We start from the raw sequence: 19766 nt of genomic DNA on the forward strand, positions 1-19766 counted from the left end.
CCATATATAAAAGTTAAAGCTGCCATTATAACTGGAGTTCGAAATCAAACTTCTTCCCTTCATCAAGAGCAACGCCAATGTTAACTGTTTCTTTTGTTTTGTTTTTATAATGGCCATCTAGACAGGGCTCTCATTTAACCTCCGAGGATGAAGAAGCAGAGATTCACAGATGATGTGTTAACTTTTGTCTTGAAAACACAACAATGCTCCATCTGCAGCACCGCCAGAAGCTACCCAACAAGCAATCCGGTTAATATTAAAAACAGAAAAAAAATGTAAAAAATAAAATAAAAAAGCTGATTTAGTGTTGAGCTGATGAAAAAAGGATTCACAGTCCAAACAAAAATACCAAAACAAAAACACTGCCTGAAGTCGATCTTTGAGTTTTGTCTGGTCAATCAGCCAAAAGGCCGCTCTCAAATTAAACCAAGCACAAAGACTCTTCAATTCCCTGAACATGTTAAAATTGGATGAAAACAAAAGAGAAAAGTAATAATTTGAGGATTTAAAGAGGAAACCATCACCACAACCAAAGCTATGTTTAAACATCTACTGACGAACGTTTCCCAAAAAGGTTGTCAGGCCTCCCCCTCTCCCCCCTTCTGTCTTCTCTTTTGGGGGTGAGGTTTTTCAAAACATCCCGACGGGCTCAAAAAAGCAGCCAGAACTTCTGAGGTGCAGTTAAAAAGTAGTGGGCTGGTGAAAAAACCCGTATCTGGTGAGGTGTGCACAAGCGTCGAGCTACCGGGTCACTGTTCATGTTTGATAATTTAATTCAGACGGTGAGTGATGGGGGCCCCAGGACACTCAGAGACAAACTCCTTTAATGCCAGAGGAGCCACGGGACTGTTTATCTTTTCACATAGGATGAATGAATGAGTCACAGGTCTGAGCCTTCATCTTCAAAATAACAACACCTCGCTGCCCATTCTCACGTCAGGAGAAAAACCACAAAAGGTCAACAGACTGCCACCGCAGTAACAAACTGAGTTAGTTCCTCCAGATGCATGTCAACAATTTTATTGGAAAATATACGGTTTGCCTGCTATTTCCAGCCCACTAAAACAACACGCTGTCCATCCAACGTCTCCAAACAGCTGACGCAGCATGTGCAGTATTTACCCCAGAATTTATTTCCTATACATTGAAGAAAGACAGGAGCAGGAGGCAGAGACGGAGAAAAGACTCAGAGCCCGTACATGAAAAATAAATCAGTCCCGTTTTAATGTTACATAAGGTGTGTAAAATTCATCATCTATGAATCAAAAGTGAACCAGTGAATCCAGATGTTTGGCCTTTGTGCAGATAAATGAAATGAATTATTACCATTTTTGTGTCATGTAAAAAAAAATGACTTGGAGTCTAATTCAAAGATTTTCCATCCAGTGAGTTGCTGTAGAGATTCACTCATTTCATTTCATTTTGCTCTGGATCTGATACATTTATTAAATCATCTTAGAAATATTTCATTCCCAGTTAATGAGCTTTTGTGTTGTGTTGTGTTATTTACAGTCTTTTCCTGGAGCTGACAAAACCTTAAAATGTTGTTGCAGGTCTTTGAATGGTTTTTCTTTTCTGTTTTTGTCTTAATCCACGTGGATTCAGATTCAATAAAAACTAATTACAGTCCAAAACAAAACCCAGAGACGTAAATCAAAAGAAACGAGTACATGATAAGAAATGAGTTGATCTGAAGAACAACAAAATACAACAACATACTGAACACCAGCAACATCTCATGTTCATTAACACATTTTGTCTTGGTCTGACCAAATGTGGAAGATCTGTGCAGGTTGAGGACTTGAAGGGATAATCGGGTATTTTTAGACTCTTCAAAGTCCAAAAATAGGCGACCACCCACTTTGTGTGGTCACTGAAATAATATCCAGTGGCTGTCGACAAATAAAATCTTTGACATCTTTTTTTTTTTTTAAATGATGGAAACCTCATAAACATGATGTTGTCTGCATGATCTTCATCTGCTTTTTCACCAGATTCCACATTTTCCACATCCACTTTTCTTAGAGACCTCCAGTTCTGACAGTTGTGATTCCCGGTTGTTAAGTCTAACGCTGGTTTTAAAAGGAGCCGTGAGCCGCAGGATTTAAGTTAACATTCAAATTACTAAACTTTATACCCATCATCTTCTGAACCTAGAATGTACACAGAGACAGAAAAAAAAGGCTCTTCCTATATGTTTAAGAAAACAGCTGCGCCCAGTTTAGCCTCGGTGCCCACCCAGTCTTTAGAAATCTGCTGCAACCAGCTTCCCTCCGCTCATCCACCTTCAGCCAGCCCTCACAGCTGCCTGCTGAGCTTCTGGGCCTGCCTCTCCTTTGCGTTAAAGGCGTATTTTGTGTCCTGGAGCTGGTCTATGATCTCCTTGGCCTCCTTCATCTCCGCAGTGAGCTGGTTGAACTTCTCCACCAGCTCCTGGTTCTCTCTCCGGAGCTCCACCACCAGCTGGCTCAGCTCCTCGCTCTGCTTCCCGCAGTGAAGCTTCAGCTGCTCCATCTCTGAGAGCGTCTCCTCCATGCGCTTCACCAGGCTCTCCAGCTTGTCCTTGGACATCTTCTTTTTTATGCGTTCTTCACCTTGAAAGACTTCTTTTGCTCTTTTTGCCCAAGCTTTGTATCTCCTCTACTGTCGTCAAATGCCTGTTGGCTCTCTGCGGCGATTACTGAAGTCTAATCCTCAGTTCCTTACATATCTCACATGGAGCGGACATCCCTCCCTGCACGGTAATCCTCTTAGCAGAGCTATCCTGGGAAGCCTCCAACGCACAGACGTGTCACACCTAGTCAAAATGTCTCCTTCCTAAGTCCTTTATACACAGGATGACAGTGACCGACAGATTAAATCAGTTCACGCTGCAGCAAATGAGCTTTAAGGCCGTCATGAATCAGGAGTGGACAGAAAGAACATTTATCTGAGCGCCTGTTCGTTCATTTCATTCATGCATTTCAGTTCATTTGGAAAATGTGACAGCCCATACACTATTTGTCACTGAGAAAAAAAAAAAAGGATTTCTGCTATAAAACAGGTGCTGAAGTACTTCAACTCCAACACGACAAATAATCCCACTGAGAACTTTGACCTTTGTGTCCAACTTAACATCTGCAAGAACAGAAACAAAATAAAGCAGACTTCAGTGTGTTGTCCCAGTTAATACTGTCTGGGAAAGAGAGCCAGTTTCAAGTGCACAGTGTAACATAATCTGAACAGATGTAAGGTCTTAAAGAATGAGCTGTGCCATGGTTCCCCGGGGTGAGGCCTGGCTGAGGCCTGGCTGAGGGCTGGTTAGGTAAGTCGCAGTATGAGGCCAAACACTCGGGCTCAACAGTCCTGACGGTGACAGCGAATGCATCCAGCGCTCCAGGCGTCGTGCCAGCAGCGTCCCCCGTCAGCCAGCTGGCATCAGGGGACGGCGAGCGCGGGATGCCAGTGCATAAGCAATGCAGAGGAATTCCCACAATGTTCCCACCGTCAGCCGAGATGCTTTGTTCACAGGAAATTGGTGCAGATGAAGCATGAGAGACTGCAGCGTTTTGTCACTGTGTGGAAGCATTAAACATGCAGGTCCTGGAGCCCTGAGTGTGACCTATGACCTCTGAGTAACAAGGGGGCAAGCCTTAGCTCCACTGATCATTTTCTACTGTATAAACATAATTTGGTGGGATTATGAGGTATTTAAGCTTCTAATTCTTTACTACCATACTGCATGACTTTACTAGCTACAATTTCTCTATGGCTGTCAGGGTACAGGCCTCGCTGTGCTCTCCTAACTTCTATACTTTCAGGGACAGTTGAACTCTCGTTGGGTTAAAGGGAGGAAAAAAATAAACAAACAAACAAAAAACAGTCGTCACTTGGCATCAAAAGTGAAGGCAGTAAAACCGAAGTGCCTGTTAAGTGCCTTATTGTGCTCCACACCAGGCTGAGACAGAAATGAGACCTGAGAATCTGCGTGTGAAACAATAAAGAGAGACTATTTACAGTTTCAGTATTTATTTAAAAAAAAGAACAAAATCCGATTCGAATAACCTTGCATAACGCACATATGCATGTGAGGGACAGGAAAAAGGCCAGTCAGCCAACATACCCCAAAAAACAAAAGAACAATTATTATTATTTTGTTCCCATTTGGTTTCTTTTCTCTGCAAGCATGAAACTCAGGTCTAACAACAAAAGAGCAATCAGTGCAGCTCGTCTTTACTCTGTCTCAGCATCATCTCATATATGAGAAGCCACACAGTTTGGGTTCATACACATCTAAGTGTTTCTGCTTTGTTTAACTTTATTAAAGTCAGTTAGACTAACAATGGAAGAGGACAGGAGATAACACGTTCCAAAAATTTTCACAAATTCAAGTATCAAATTTCACTAGATCTACAATTCCCTCGTTTATCACCACTGAGTGTGCCCCCCCCCACCAAACTTTTATTTGTTTGTGTCCTCATTGTCTGTTTACCCCCATGTTTCAAAAAGTACAAAGTTTATTTTGTGCATATCTTGAAAAACAAAAACAACACAAAAGGTATTTGTTTATAGACTAAATAATTTTAGTGTTGGATGTGGCATAGTTCAAGACAGCACCAGGCGAGCATCATGAGGGCAGCTATAGCCTAAAGGTTCAGAGTTTGTGACCAGACGATCACAGGTTACAATCCCTGGACAGGTTGACAAAACAAGACAAAAAAAAAAAAGATAAAAATCTTGTATCTCTGTCAGGGTAGAGAATGAAAAGCACGTTTCTGTCCCACAATAACAACAACGACGATGACGACGACGACGACGACTATTACTGAAATGCCCTTGAGCAAGGCACTGAACCTCCAACTGCTCCAGCAGAGCTGCTCAGTGGCTGACAGTACATGGCTAACACGGCAGGCAAGTCTCAGCTGTGAGTGTCTCCACTTTCTTCCCTCTGCAGGCTGTGAATTCAAATGTGATCTGAGGTGAAATCAAGGGCCAGACACACGGTGAAGTCAGACGGTCACTAAAAGACTGAACTTTAAATGATCCACATGTTTAAAATATCCTGCTCAGTGTAAAATGCTTGGTTTTTGTGTCTTAAGGTGAAAAAAAGGTCTTGATCATTCTTAACAGCAGTGAGGAAAGCACGCTCTGGTGATTGATGGCTCAATCTACACACTTATCCATCTATAATCGATATCATCACTGAATGTCCATTACTTCGATGAAGGCTTTCTGAATAAGGGATTAGGTTTCGGGGGTGGTGGCAGCTCACAAGCCGTTACATCGGACCTGTGACTGGAAAGGTGTTCTGCTAAAGTCTTTAAGGGGAGATTCAATCAAACCGTCTTTGTCTTCCTTTTGTTCAACAGCTAGTGATGAGGTGTCCACGAGCAAGGCACCTACTGTAAAGCCCCGGTTGCAGAAGACTGGTTGTACTGAGCAGCTCCCAGATCTGAGGGTGTGTGGAACTGAAACAGGGCTCTGCCAGAACAGGAGCAGACGAGCTCTGGTGGCGCTTCCCTTGTTAAATAAAGGTAAATCATTCTCACCAACTTCTCAGACTGTGCTCTGAGAGCGGCCAAGAAGATGAAGATTTGAAGATGAGGTCCCATGGTGAGAGAGAAATGTCACTTCTTGGTTTAAAATGGAAATAAAATATTTAAGAACAGCTGCTGTGGGGAATACTCTCTCTCTGCGCTAGAAAGAAAGGTGGAACAAAAACAACTTGAGGTCCTACGAACATCATGAGCTGCTAAGAAGGGATGCGGGGGCAGGAAGGCCCCCATCGCCCAGCACCACCCTTTGTTCCCCGGCTGCGAAGGGACAGCTCTCGTGTTGTTAGCCAGAGAGCTGTGTGGGTGAGGGTTATCAAGGCAGCGACCTGCTAAATGTAGAACTGGTGCAGCGCCAGCTTGTCCATGAAGGGCTGTACCAAGTTGTCGGTGGCGAAGTAAAAGACCAAGCCGAAGAAAATAGAGATGGGAAGAGCCGGGAGCGCTTTCTTGAAGATGGCGAGGAGGAGCAGGGTGAGACACAGGCCCTGCGGGGGCAGACGCAGACAAAATAAAACAGAGGAAATCACACATTGAGCAATTGTGTACCAAACAGGATCAGCTCTGGAGGGGCCTGTTATACAATCAAGCGGTTCACATAAGCTGGGGTTAGATAATGGGCTGAGAGACACAGATGAGGTTGTGGTGTCTTGAGGCTGACACCAAAATAACAAGCCGTGGTCACTCACAATGAGGATGGCTACAAAGCAGGCGAGTGTGGTGTTCCAGTCGCCACTGGCTGTGGCCGAGGCCTTTCCCACCAGCATGCTGTAGAAGATGAAGTCTCCGAGGCCCAGCTTGACTCCCCCTGGGAACACAGGAGGACACCACAGTCAGGGTGGATTTGGATTCGCCTCAGCCCAACACCCGCCAGCCCCTGAAGAAATCTTTTCTCAACTGTAATTACTGTAAAAACAAGATCTCCGACCCCGTATTTACTGAGGCTTTAGGTTAGAGAAGAGCACGGCCCCCCAAATAATACAGACGTGAAACCTAGCAATTGCAATGAATAATTGCTTCCTAATCTGCTCCGACTAAAAACAGTCCACAGACGAACGTGGAGTCACTCTCACACTTCACAGAGAAGGCAGCACATAAAAACATTCCTACACGTTTTATGTGTTTGGGGGAGAAAGAGCTGAAGTTTGATGATTACACACTGAGGAGGAGACATTCAAGGAATCTGGGAATTCACGAGTGTGAATTACAGAGCTGGTCTTCATATTAGAGATGGGAGGTATAGATGATCTGGTTTTATTTTTAACAGCATTCATAGTTTTTTGGCTGGATGGTGGCACAGGAAAGAAACACAATAGCTTACATTTTTATGATAGTGCCAAGTGTGGATTCAATATTGATTTTTCAATTAAAGAGAAGCTATGATGTGTTTTAAAGAACTATTAGCAGTGAGTCTAAAGACAATAAGTGCAGCAGTTGCATGATAGGATCAAAGAAAGACATATGTCACAACTTTAAAGCCTGAGTAAGTTACAGAAACACTGAGAAGTCAAACTGAATAACGTCGGAACTCACGCTCTTCATCATCGTCCTCAGCAGGAGGACGAGCGGAAGGCATCTGCTGGATCTCCCGCCTGGTGTCCTCGGTGGAATGGAGTGGTCCCAGCTGGTGCTGCTGCTGGTTAACCCAGGTAGAGTTGAAGCCTCCGTCGTCCTGTGACGGACTGGAGGGGGCAGGAGACGCCACGGCTGCAGACAAGTGACATCAGTCAGACTAAAATAAAAACCATCTGGTCACTGGTTTAACCCGCATAAACACTTGTACACCTCACTCACGTTGTGGAGGCTCTTGTTGAGATGAAGCTGCCTCTGTTGAGTTCCTATTCGGCCTGTCAGTGTCGGCCATGTTGACAAGCCACACCATCGTTGCTGGAGAAGAAGCCAGTTTTGTATGACAAGAGGGAAAGAAAAACCAAGTGAAGGTTTTAAAACAGCAAGAAGGTTTTAAAATATTGACAGATAATTATATAGAAAGAAACTGAAGTGATTGATGAGGTGAAAGCTGGGAAAGATCAAAGTGTGAGTCAAAATTAAATCTGTGGAAACGATAAGAGTTCAAATGCCAGTTAAAGTGAAAACACCAAAAGTGTAATTTCAAATAACTGCAGTTTCTGTTGAGTGTGTGGAAAAGGTTCAAGAGTAAAAAGTCAGATCAGACACTTCCCCGGAAAAAAGATGTTGGTGTCTAAAAGGAGTTTTCAAATGGGGTGTCAAACTGACGTCTGAGCACTTTAATAGCACCTCAAGAAATTATAGCAGAAATTAAATGGGAAGTATTTTATTTACAAGCAGTGAATGGAATCGCTGTGACGTAAAGCTGATAATTCGTTCAACAGTCAAGCTGAAGTCAAAGCAGTGTGAGATTAAATGTTAAAGCACAGAGATCCAGTATTTCATGAGTCTAACCTGTTTCATGAAAAATAAATGTTAGTAAAGTCAGTGTCTCTTACAGGAATAGATGAGAGCTGGAAAGATGGGTTCGTTCCTCTCCTGAGCCGTCTCCACCAGGATCCTCAGAGGCCCTTTGGGACAGAGCACCGCTAACAGATCTGACAGGGAAAGAAGGCAGAGGAGCGATGTGAGTCGACAGGCAGAAGCCAAAAACAGCAGCTGGACATGACACCTGTGACAACAGGAGAACGGGACTTCAGTGAAAATACAGGTAGTGTAAATATTTACTTGTCTAATGGATGTGGCCTGCTCCTCTTATCCACACTGATCCAGTATATCTAATAAAACCAAACTATAATTCAGATATAATCACCTACAATAATATCCAAACGATTCTGAGTGACTATCTCTGCCTCTCAGCAGGAAGGAAACATTGACCAAAGAGCTGTTTTTGCTGGCAGGGCAGCAGTTTTGAGTTCAGCTTCTAACTTTGTTTCCCCTGGACTTCCTTTCTTTGTAGATTCGTCTTTCATGGCACATTTCCGTAAAAAGAATTTGTGTGAAGGCTTTGGGTCGTGAGACATATCCTCCCTTTCTGCTGCCTAATGATGACATCTATAGCTCCTCATTGCATATATACATACATCTGAGGGAAAAAAAAGAAACTTACAATAAACAAGCACACAAAAGTCACAATATGACTTTGTAGATTTTGTTTCCATTTGAAGGTTTTGTGCTGCGATTTTAATTTTAATTAACTACACTTTGTTTCAAATGTCGTTCCTAGCTAAAATACTTTTCCACGGCTTCTTTTCCTCTAATAAAATGACTCAGCACATCAGTGCTCTAATTTAGAAAGAAAGTTAGATTATACATTTGGAGTTTTCCCTTTTTCCTCGAGCACTAACAGGAACCAGATGACAAAAACATCAAGGCTTAAGCTTTCGTCCCCAGAAGCACAAAGGGTCAGAGTAAAAGGAGGATGAGAAAAGAAGATTTACCGTAGACTGATATGACAGCTAATATAAGCCAGGCGGTCCACTCTGGCAGGTACTTGATGAAAACCAGAGCCATGAGAGCGCTGATCATGATGAGGTAGGCCTGCTGGAGCCGCAGAGGTCCTTTCCAGTGAATACACATCATGCCAACCACTCCGAAGTTCCAAATTATTACTGCGAGAGTCAAGTAGTCCAGGGCCACGTTGTAGGTCTTGAAAACCTCTCTGTGAGACAAATTACAGACATGAAGGGAACATGTGGACAGACTTCTCATATTGTCTTTAAGGATCAGACCACTTGAATCTGGAAACAGAGATAAAATGTGAGGTGGTGCGGCTTACTTGAGGTAGATGTAAGAGAAGAAGAACAGCAGGAGGAGAGAGGAGAGGAAGAGCCAGCCTTGGATCACCTGTCATGACACACGGAGACATGGGATTTAATGTACAGCACTCTTTCAGCAAATACCTGCAAATACTTGTTACTAGTGTTTGTTTTAAGCTGCCACGACTAGCAGATGGGTGGGGTGTACCGCAGAGTGTAATTCAATGTCGTCAGAGTTTGGACAAAGTGAAAACCCATTGTCCTGATGTGTTTGGCCCCACCTGTCTGGTGCTCCAGGTGTCTAGTTTTAATAGCACTTTAATGGATTTAGTGTTCAAACCATTAACGATCTGGAGCAACAGTCATTATTCTAAGTCTGCACAGGGTTTCTGCAATTAATCTGGATGATGAGACCTCCACCTGGGACTGTGCAGATTTACAGAAAGTGCCTTATTGACATCTTCCCGACTATTCTATCAGCACTGGTGCAGCACAGCTCCATCATTCATTTGGACCTTTTTAGCAGCAGACGTTTTGGCTTGTCAGAGCTGGAGATCACAGGTGCTACTAATAATATTAATGGTGACTTTGTACCATTCAGGTGTCACAGTAAGGTCATGAAAGTGTCCCAACACGCAGAGAGCAAAGAAGAGGACGGGAGGTTGGAACTGGCACTCCTTAAAGAAATTTAATTTCTGTGTTTGGTGCACCTGTGTTCCACCAGTCAAAGCATTCCCTTTCACTTATGTCACACACTTCTGAGAACAACTTTAGATGGTAATTGTGGGCATTTAGAATATCTGAAATCTCAAATCACACACAGAGCTGCTTTGTGCATGATGGATCTCGGATACAGAGTTACCAGTTTTAATGTTATTAGTATAACTTAAGCGTTTCCTACAATGACAAGAAGTCTCCTATGAAATCCTTGTTTAAAGTTTTAACAGACTAAGCGCTTCACTTTGTTCACGTCTGCAGTGAATTAAAACAAACAGCATGTGCGATGCAACAAGTGTTAGTCCGTACCTTGTAGCAGCGGTACTTGTACAACAGCACCAGCACCAGAGTCATGACGATGATGACAGTGATCATGATGGTGGCGTTCAGGATGGAGTTCAGGGCTCTCTGTGCTACGGTGTCTGTGTCCTCAGGGAAAGGCGTGTAGATCCTGAGGAAGACGTTTCAGTGGCATGACTCAGTTAAACAGCAAAGCAAAGAAAACGTTAAATGAACAATGATGACGATGTGAAATCCTCTGGGCTGCAGTATCGGAACGTTTCTCCATGTTTGCAGTTGCTTTCACTGTGGCTCTTGATATTTAGTGACTGACATCGATATTATAAATATTTTTATCCATTAATTTCTTCTATTTCTCTTTTATCCATCTCCTTTTTTTACTGTATGTGTACTGAACTGCTGTATCAAATAAAGGATAATCTTATCTGAAACTGATGAATGTAATTTGCTCTTATATTGCTCTGTGCTGTGTGGGGTGACTTTCTCTGGATAAGAGCTTCAAAAATAAAAAGGTTATGTTTGTGTGCTCTGAGTCAGATTAGAGTCTGCCAAATGATCGGGAATGTCTTCATATTCAAACAATGAAACAAAGATACTGTGCATACTGCATTTACGCCACCTAGTGGAACTGCAGCAGCAGTGCAGATGAGTTCCCTTTTAATTTCCCCATCATTTTACCGATAAGGGTCATTACACTTACAGTCTCTGTCCATCATTGTGGGTGTAGAAGCTGACAGACTTTATGGTTGCCACGACAACCACCATGCAAAGGGTGACAGGAACGAACAGCATGATGACGTGTTTGGCTCCATATTTCAAGGTCAACTCCTCCTCCTCGTCATCCTCAGTCTCCACCACACGTGGAGCGTGAGCGGTGGGAGGCTGCCCGTTCTGCTCCGGCTCACTGCCTCCGCCTCCGCCGCCGCCTCCTCCTCCTCCATCACCGGATCCTCCTCCAGCTGCTGAACCTCCCCTGGACCGTGCTCTGGTTGTCCCACCTTCTTGGGGCTGCTGGGTGGGTTGAGGGGCCGTGCTGGACTCCTGTTGGTTCTGTCAATATGGAAAGACATGTTATTTAGTATTTACTTACAGTGTTTGCTGTTTGGGAAGTTCTACAGTAGTACCTTTAACAGCACATAAATATAATTAGATAAACAAGACAGACATTTACTCAAAGATGTTTAAAAGCTTAGTCCAATATATTCTTTTTCACTGAATGACAGACCATAAAACTTTTTGGACATCCTGACATTTACCGTAACATACAGGTGTGTAATGCTCCTCCCATCTTTATCCACCTGATTTATTGCCTTATTTGCCAACTTGTTTCTGCCTCCTGTGAGTCCATGCTCTGAAGCATGTAATAAACCACAATCAGCCAGAAAAACAATCATACAAACTACCAGTTTTGCAAATGTAATTGGAGATGTTAATATGGTATTTTTGATGTGTTAAAATTCCTTCATGTGAAAAGTATGGTAATGACAGGAAACAAGAAATGAACGGTGAGATGGGGGGACTATCATGCAGCACAGCTCCCTGGCTGCTGACTAATTTAATTGGATTGGCAAAAGTGACAAGATTTGATTTGCAACACAAGATTTCTCTTTTCTTTCAATTAGACAAGTTTCACTGCTCAGAACAAACACCACACTGTGAGCCACAGAGAACTGGAGGTGTTGCAAGACTCACAGATTTAGCAAGCATCAGAGACTTGTGAAATATTGCACTGCAGTTAATGGTTGGCCCCTTAAACATGTGCATCACAAGTTTTCTTCATCCTTTTGCAATCTGCTCCATCTATTCTATGCTTAGGTTGTGAAAATTTGAGAACTCATATTTTTTAGAATTCAATGCCAGACCGATCTTTATTTGATCTTGAAAAATCGGGTTAAACATATGTGGTGGCAAAACATTCATGTAAGTAGATCAACTGTTTTTACTGGCAAAAATGCATAGAAACCAACAACAAACATGGGAGGGAACTGCTATCAGGACATCTGTGCTACAGGCACATTTACACTCACTACACCAGCACCTCCAAGGACAACAACACAGCGCTCCCTCCCACCCACCCAGGGGAACCTATTCCATCTGGACAAAAATAAAGAGAAATTTCAAGGAGACTTAGTGAACTAAAACTGTCAGACTGCCAGGCATGTCGAGACACGCACCGGCCGAGACATGAAGCAATCTCATCAGGTATACAGAAATGAGACAGGAGGGATCTCCAGAGACTGATCTGAATAGTGAAAAGCTGAAACAGCTTTTTAAACAAGCTGCTGTACAAAATGACCTCAGTGTGTGGTACGCTGCATTGTTTCTCGGTCCTTGGAACAAAGCCAACGTTAGTACCAAGGACACAAGAACCACAGGCTGCATTAATGAATTAGTTTCAAGCCGACCGTTCGTTGACGGTGGTGATACCGTAATAGGATATTAAAATTTGTGTTAAACACCCAACTGACCTGAGCTCATAATAACCTTTTTACTACAATCTAACATTTGAGACAGAAATATTAGAGTGAGACTTCTGGCTGGAATGTTCTGTTATGACATACACAAAACTCTGGACATGCTTTAGGATTGTGAAACGGATTGGGAAAGTGAATGAGAATTTGAATTTTCCCATATACATGGGAGGCTACACCCTTATTTACAGTGGGCGTAACATGCATAAAAGCAAAGGCAGTGACTCATATTCATGATGCTCTTTCATCTTTAGTGATTTAAATCATATTTCCTTACGAGAACAGAAGCATCTATAATAATTATGTCTGACACAAAGCCAAATCAAAACACAGTTATTGGACGGAAAGCTCTCCACAGTGTATGGCATCACAGACTGACTCAGAACCAGACCACTGACGTGACACTGAAACATAGGCTAATCATTAACCGGGACAGATAGGGTGATCAAGCAACTATGACGCATTCTTCTGAACTCACCATGTTGTTTTCAACATCCTCTGCATTGTTCGCCATGGTTGGCTCGGCAGACACTTGTCCTCACATGCAAACCAAATCGTTCTGCCCTGGTGAAAGACAGCAGGGGACAATGCTGAACTATGGCACCAGAAATAGCTGCAATAAAAGGAATATCAGCATATCATTGAGACTAAATTGAATTACAGGTGCAAACACAGAGGGATTGTAAAGCCCTGTGAGGAAAATCTGTGATATGAAATTGAATTAACAGAGTTACAATTGAGACACAAAATGGAGAATCCCATTCTGCAGATCTGTTACGGTTACAAGAAATTACACCAAGGTCAGATACAAAACAGAAAAGAGTGCAGATGGTCTAAATTCCCATGGATCAACTGCTATCTAAAACAAATAAGGTTTGTGCTACGCTGATAAAACTATCTGTAATTGACACTGTCACCATTTGCTGAAATTATTCTTCCAGGAACAAAGTGAATCTATAAAACCCACAGGCCTCATTCTGCTCAAAAACATTTTTGAAGACCAGCCAAAGCTGACATTATCAGGTTTCAGCAGTCTTGAATAAGGTGAATTAAGTGTCAGGTCTCTTCTGAATATGAAATTACATCTTTGTGTTTCCTTGCTCAGCCTGAGTTGCAGTGGAGAGACAATAACACAGAGCAGCACATGAAACTGTGCTAAACAGAAAATAACAAGCTGAGGAACCTCGTTTTTTACTTACCAGTCTGTGGGTAGTATACAAGCTACATGCTGCTGTGCTACCCTGTTACTCAAAACTGCCCCTTGGAAAACACATTTTTTCATTGTTTTTGACTGAAACTGCAAATATCGTGCAGCTCTTCAAAGTTAAACATTAGATCGAGTAGTTACTCGTACTAAAACATACAAAAACTACAAATGATAAATTAGTATGGCGGTCTTCACTACAGGAGGTTTGATGATGGTGTCCAGTAACTCTTTCAGTGTGCTGTAGTGTGTTTAACATTATCAGATTGGTACCAACTTTGGGTTGATAACTTACTTTGCCATCACAAGCTCAATGTGTGTGTCTATCTGATTAGTGAGACAGAAAAGAAATTAAAAGTTTGGTTTCAAATATCTGTTTATTTAAATGAAAGTTTTTGAACTTCATCACTGACATCTAAAAAAATTGACTAGGCTTCTAAATTGTAAATTATCATAATCCTTGGAAGGTATTGCACTTTAAATTAGTGCCTTATTTTGCTCTAAAGAAAATATCCACCTGCAATGTAACAATTAAAGGCAGCCATCATATTTAAGTGGTATAAAATTTACCTCTAAAACAGCAGAAAGGGTGAATGAAGTACCAGAGACTGCCTGAGGAAATATATATTAATATATATAGATGCTGGTGAATGGAGTAAATGAATAAATCATTAAAGCTCATGTTGTGGACTTTAGTTTGACTGAAAAATGAGAAACCATTTGGAGCTAACTAACACCAACCATCCACGTTCCTCTTTCTGCATCGGGAAACCATATATTTGTTCGTCACAGCAGAAAAGGGTCATTTATATATATTCATTTTGATAAAACGTGTTGGTAACATGATTTGGAAACTATCTAAAGGTTAAGTTATTGTTCAGAGGCATCGAGCCGCTACACGGCGAGTTAGCCCCAAATGTCATAAATCCAGAGCGGCCGCGCTAACCGTGGCTAACGGGGCTTTACTCTCCCCCCTCCGAGCAGATAGAGGACACAAATGAAACACTTCCACGAACAGAACCTACCTTTGTTGATAAACTGAGGGGTTTTCTAAAATGTGTGGTCGTGGAGCAGCTTTAAAAACCGGGGCTCTGCCTTTTTATTGTCCCTGTGCTCTCTCTGGACATCCGGCCGCTGGTGTAAACCGAAGCTAGCTACTTCCTGCTGTTCGGCCCCGAGGCACGTTCAGGGTCCGAACGACGTTCCGTGGACGTTAAAATTATTCTCACAAAAAAATTAAATATATTATTTATAATGAGATCAATTTTTATTCGGATAAAACATACTAAAAAAATAGCGACAGAATAAAATAACCGTTTGTGAAATAATCATGTCGCCTTCGCGGTTCGCAGTTCAGTCGGGAATTTAACACAGGATTCACTCCTGGCTATTTCCTCCAAATAAATATGATCTTCCTACTGATATAAATAGATATTTAGTAAAAACTAAACAAAAAACAAAAGCGCTGTTAACATATGCAAGTTATACTACATTTAATTCTTTGTGGGGTCAACATGGCTGATTTTCTCTTTTCCTCCCGATATCACTTGAATGCGGCATCGATGGCCTATTCTACTTCCGGTTACAAAGGTCAAGCGTTCAGGAGACGCGAAGATCCGAAAAAATCGGCTAAAACCGACCAGAAAGACAGCAATAACATGGTCAGTATGCCCCGATCTGCTGTGAATTTAATGTGTTGGTGTTAGGTCGACGTAGTTTGTCAGTTTTAGCTCAGGGAGAACTGATGTTTAACTAAAAAAAAAATAATAAATTAGCTCCCCGCTAACGTTAGCATGAATGTGGGGGAGGTTGAGCAGTCGCGCCGCACCGCCGGAGATAAATTAAGATCACATCTACTGCTTTCTAAAAATAAGAAAACACACGACAGTGCAAGTAAAACCCGTCGATGTAAAACTTTATTCAAGCACAAGTGCTTAAAGTGTAGAAATGTAAATTACTGATTTCAGAGTAATGCAAATATTCGAACTGCACGATTTAATACTGTAGATTGCTGCCACTTATTCATCAGTTTAAACGGCTTTTTACTGTGAATTTCTGTCAAATGAATAATTAACTGATTGATCACAAGCACATAAGGCTCGTTTTGAATTAGCTGGTTTGCACAAAACCAGTATATTTCATTTAGGTTAATGTAGTGTGGAGCAAGTAAATGTGTGACTGTGTAATCCACAAGTGTTTTCTATTTTAAACTGGATGATTAATTGATATTCACAAATTTTGTTTATTTATCTATTAACGAGTCTTTTATTTCTTGTGTCGTTTATCAGTCCCACACCATCCTGCTGGTGCAGCCCACCAAGAGGCCAGAGGGGAGGACGTACGCTGATTATGAATCAGTCAATGAGTGTATGGAAGGTAAGCTGATGATGCTTCGTTCGTCCCATTTTTCCATTGTGCTGTTATAATTCTTTAATACAGAACTAGAACCACACAGAGTTATCAGGCATTTAGCAGACATGTCATTGTAAGATCAACAGTTGAGCAAATTTTCTCACGAGCAGCTGTATTTCCTCCAATGAAAGTAGATGGTGGGATTAGTAACATGATTTTCTGTTCAGGTGTGTGTAAGATGTACGAGGAACATCTTAAGAGGATGAACCCCAACAGTCCGTCGATAACCTACGACATCAGCCAGCTGTTTGACTTCATCGATGACCTGGCTGACCTCAGCTGTTTAGTGTAAGTTTGTGATTTCAGTACGTTTAAGCTGCTGCGAATGAATCAGCCTGTACTGGTGTATTTGTATACACGCATCACCATATGCTGTCACAAGGAAATTATGAATCTGAATTCATTGTAATACAACACTGATTTGGCTCCAGAAGTTTAGTATAAACAGAGAGGAGGTTGGGCCTCCAACTTGTCATATTATTAGCTTTCCACATTGTATTTTGTAGACAAACTTGAAAAACAGGCAACGTTACCAATAAGAATGTTGATAGAAGCACAAAAATAGGAAAATAATAATCAGTTTAAAAACAACTTTGCTCGCTGTTTCAGAAATATTTGCTTTCACACTCTGATAAACAGACTGAACTCAGATTGATCGGTTTCCATGGTAACCTGTCTTTCCTGGTGATGGCGGAGGTTTGCATGTGTGTCCCACAGTTTACCTGTTTATTCACACCTTCTCTCTGGACAGCCAGAGCTGTGAGTGTGACTTCACATGGAGTCGAGGGGCAATTCAAGAAATGTCCTTAATCTCTAAACAAACATAAATTGTTATTAGAGCGACATCACAAACATGATATATTATAGACAGTTAGTGTTAGAGCAGCTTCATTAAATTACATAACCAAAGACCAAAGGAAGGTTATTATCAAAGAAAAATACCAGCTGCATTCCCTTTTTTTAAGAAATATATTATCCATGTTCTCCAAAGGTCTGCGCACGCGAAGCTTTCACAGTTTAAAGCATTTTTGTTGTTTTCACATGCAGCTTCTTTGCTGAAGTGCCCGCAGCAAAGCACAAATACAATCTCTACCAGCTTCTATGACACATCTCTCTCTGTCCTGGTAGCTGCAGTTGGCTTCTGATCACTGGATGAAAAGTATTTCAAACTACTGATTGGCGGTTCATGTTGTTTGATGAATATTCTGTGCAAGTGAGAGAGATGAGTAGCACGGTTTGACACTTAGCATAATTGCTCTTGTTGCTTCAGGTATCGTGCCGACACGCAGACGTACCAGCCGTACAACAAGGACTGGATCAAAGAGAAGATCTATGTGCTGCTTCGCCGTCAGGCCCAGCAGGCGGGAAAGTGAAGCCTCTGAGGGGCCTGATGGAGGGAGGACGGACGGAGAGGGGGTGGGAGCTACAGGGGGAATTTCATTTTTACTAAATGTAACTTGCATTCAAAAAGGTTGACCTACCTTATTCTGATCAGTTTTTGAAAAGTTAGTTTTCTTCATCAAGAGCAGGTGTATTTTGTATTTTAATGTCTTACTTAATAATAAAATATCCCTTTAAATAACAGAGTTTTCTCTTCTCTTGCTGTTTCTGTAATCTTCCTCTCTCCCATATTTTTCTAGCTCTTTGTTGACTTTGTTTCTTTGTGTTGACTGCACTAGAGTGCCTCCAATTACTCCATTTTGCTTCAACATGTCACAAATGGGAACGCTTGTGCTCGATACACTAAAATAAGCATGTCACGAAATATAGATTTCCTTTCTGCTGTGAAAACATTTCTTCTACATTTTTGTAATCTAAACTTGTTTTTTAACTACAAAAAGGGACAATTTGTGTTGCAGCTGTGTGCACATTTTCTAAACCTTAAAAACAGCCTCAAACGAGGAAGATCTTCTCCAGAAAACCTGAATTTTTAATCAAACCAAACCAAAGCAAATATTTTCAGATGGTTTTCTCATGAATACAGTTTGTCTGTGATAAGACCCTCAGACTTCTCACCTTTCTGTAGTATTTATATTATTCTAACAGAGTTGGTCATTCAGAATACTGACATGTACATTGTGCTCCAAATAAGCAGTGAAAATCCCACGAATAGATCTTTCACTGGTTTTACCTGCTGGTCTAAAGTCTGCTTTGCTGTCGTGCTTGTGGTAATTTTTACTCTTTTGTCACCCACTACAGGGAAACAAGCACAAATAATATTAAAGAATACTGAAGACTATTTATAATTTCCTGGACTTTAAAGGAGGAGGAGCCTTGTGGGAACAATGTGGGTTTCTTCTCACCTTTCCTCTGGGATGGACATTAAAACAGTTTCCTCTGTCTCCCTGTTCACCCGTTTGGTGTTGACTGTGGGGAAGAGCTCGCCTCCACATGGGAGTCCAAATGTTCCCCTTTCTACCTACACCATCAAATAAGCGCATCTCAAAATATTGATCCCTCCCCCTTTCTTTTCTGTCCTCATCAAATCGATTTTTGAATAAATAAAAGAAGGAGAGACGGATGAAACACATCTGGTTGAAGGAGCTCCGCAGGAGGCGGCCTGGCTCCTGCAGTCGCGCCGCTGAAGCTTGATCCTGATCCTGATCCTGATCCTGATCCCCCCCCCCCCCCCCACCTTTGTGTTGTGATCCCACTCGGTCTGTTTCTCACACCCACCCCTGTCCCCCCTCCTCCCTCCTCCTTCTCCCCACCTCCATCCCACCCTACACGTACCCTTCCCCATCCTCCTCCTCCTCCTCCTCCCCCTCTCCTCCTTTTAGCATCTGAAAGGACCACTGAGTGAGAATCGATGGCGCAGAGGCCCGCTTGACAGGACAATAAACCACAAAGAAGGGGTGAGTTTTTTCCTCCCTCCTCTTGCTTGTGTGTGTGTGTGTGTGTGTGTGTGTATGAGTGTGAGTGTGCGCTTGTGTTTTGTTGTTTTTTTTTTTTTTTTTTTTTTTTTTGGGGGGGGGTTCTTTCTTTCTTTCTCCTTCCTTCTTCTTCCTGAATTGCGGAATCACTCCTAATGGCTCAGTGATGAGGAGGGAATCGCATTTAAACACAAGGCATCTTTTGTTACCGCGATATGATTTACAGCAGCTGCCTCGGTCCCGCTGAGAGAGAGAGGGAGGGGGGGCACTGATGACAATAATAATAATATTCATTATAAAGGAATTAGAGGAAGAAAAAAAAAATCCTGCATCGGTGGGGACGGTCACCTTACGTAACCCGTGAAGGCATCAGCGTGTCCCGGTGCCGTTACCGCCGGAGCGTCGCGGACGGCCGCCGCTGCAGCTTTAGATGAGGCTGGTCTGCCCGGATCTCACCGGGCGATGCGGAACCTGGAGGGTGTTAATGCGGCTGTCGGCGTGTAAACAAAAATATGTCAGCGGGATCCGAG

General features: G+C 42.3%; 2 protein-coding genes across 2 annotated transcripts; one reads left to right on the plus strand and one right to left on the minus strand.

Moving 5' to 3' along the window:
• Positions 1–3991: 3991 nt before the first annotated feature.
• Positions 3992–15101, minus strand: psen1 (presenilin 1). The gene is made up of 11 exons (XM_029493723.1): positions 14977–15101; positions 13226–13311; positions 10977–11326; positions 10286–10427; positions 9280–9347; positions 8942–9162; positions 8000–8098; positions 7326–7418; positions 7065–7238; positions 6221–6339; positions 3992–6019 (listed from the first exon to the last, which is right to left on the minus strand). The coding sequence occupies exons 2-11, from the start codon at positions 13259–13261 to the stop codon at positions 5864–5866; spliced, it is 1458 nt and encodes a 485-aa protein (XP_029349583.1). The 5' UTR covers positions 13262–13311; positions 14977–15101; the 3' UTR covers positions 3992–5863.
• A 409-nt stretch (positions 15102–15510) lies between these two features.
• LOC115036028 (enhancer of rudimentary homolog) lies at positions 15511–17943 on the plus strand. Its single transcript, XM_029494128.1, has 4 exons — positions 15511–15612; positions 16240–16327; positions 16531–16651; positions 17634–17943. Exons 1-4 carry the CDS (start codon positions 15514–15516, stop codon positions 17734–17736), a joined length of 411 nt encoding a protein of 136 aa, XP_029349988.1. The 5' UTR covers positions 15511–15513; the 3' UTR covers positions 17737–17943.
• The last annotated feature ends 1823 nt before the right edge of the window (positions 17944–19766 follow it).

The sequence above is a fragment of the Echeneis naucrates genome, chromosome 22, assembly GCF_900963305.1.
Source record: "Echeneis naucrates chromosome 22, fEcheNa1.1, whole genome shotgun sequence".
Classification (NCBI taxonomy): domain Eukaryota; kingdom Metazoa; phylum Chordata; class Actinopteri; order Carangiformes; family Echeneidae; genus Echeneis; species Echeneis naucrates.

Excerpts from the sequence above, each read along its gene's own strand:
- psen1 (XM_029493723.1), bottom strand. The coding sequence starts at position 13,261 with ATGGCGAACAATGCAGAGGATGTTGAAAACAACATG. Across the intron at positions 11,327-13,225 it reads AGGATGTTGAAAACAACATG|AACCAACAGGAGTCCAGCAC; the intron begins GTGAGTTCAGAA and ends CCATATTGACAG. Across the intron at positions 6,340-7,064 it reads TGAGGACGATGATGAAGAGC|GGGGAGTCAAGCTGGGCCTC; the intron begins GTGAGTTCCGAC and ends CTGTGTTCCCAG.
- LOC115036028 (XM_029494128.1), top strand. The coding sequence starts at position 15,514 with ATGGCCTATTCTACTTCCGGTTACAAAGGTCAAGCGTTCAGGAGACGC. Across the intron at positions 15,613-16,239 it reads AGAAAGACAGCAATAACATG|TCCCACACCATCCTGCTGGT; the intron begins GTCAGTATGCCC and ends GTCGTTTATCAG. Across the intron at positions 16,328-16,530 it reads AGTCAATGAGTGTATGGAAG|GTGTGTGTAAGATGTACGAG; the intron begins GTAAGCTGATGA and ends TTTTCTGTTCAG.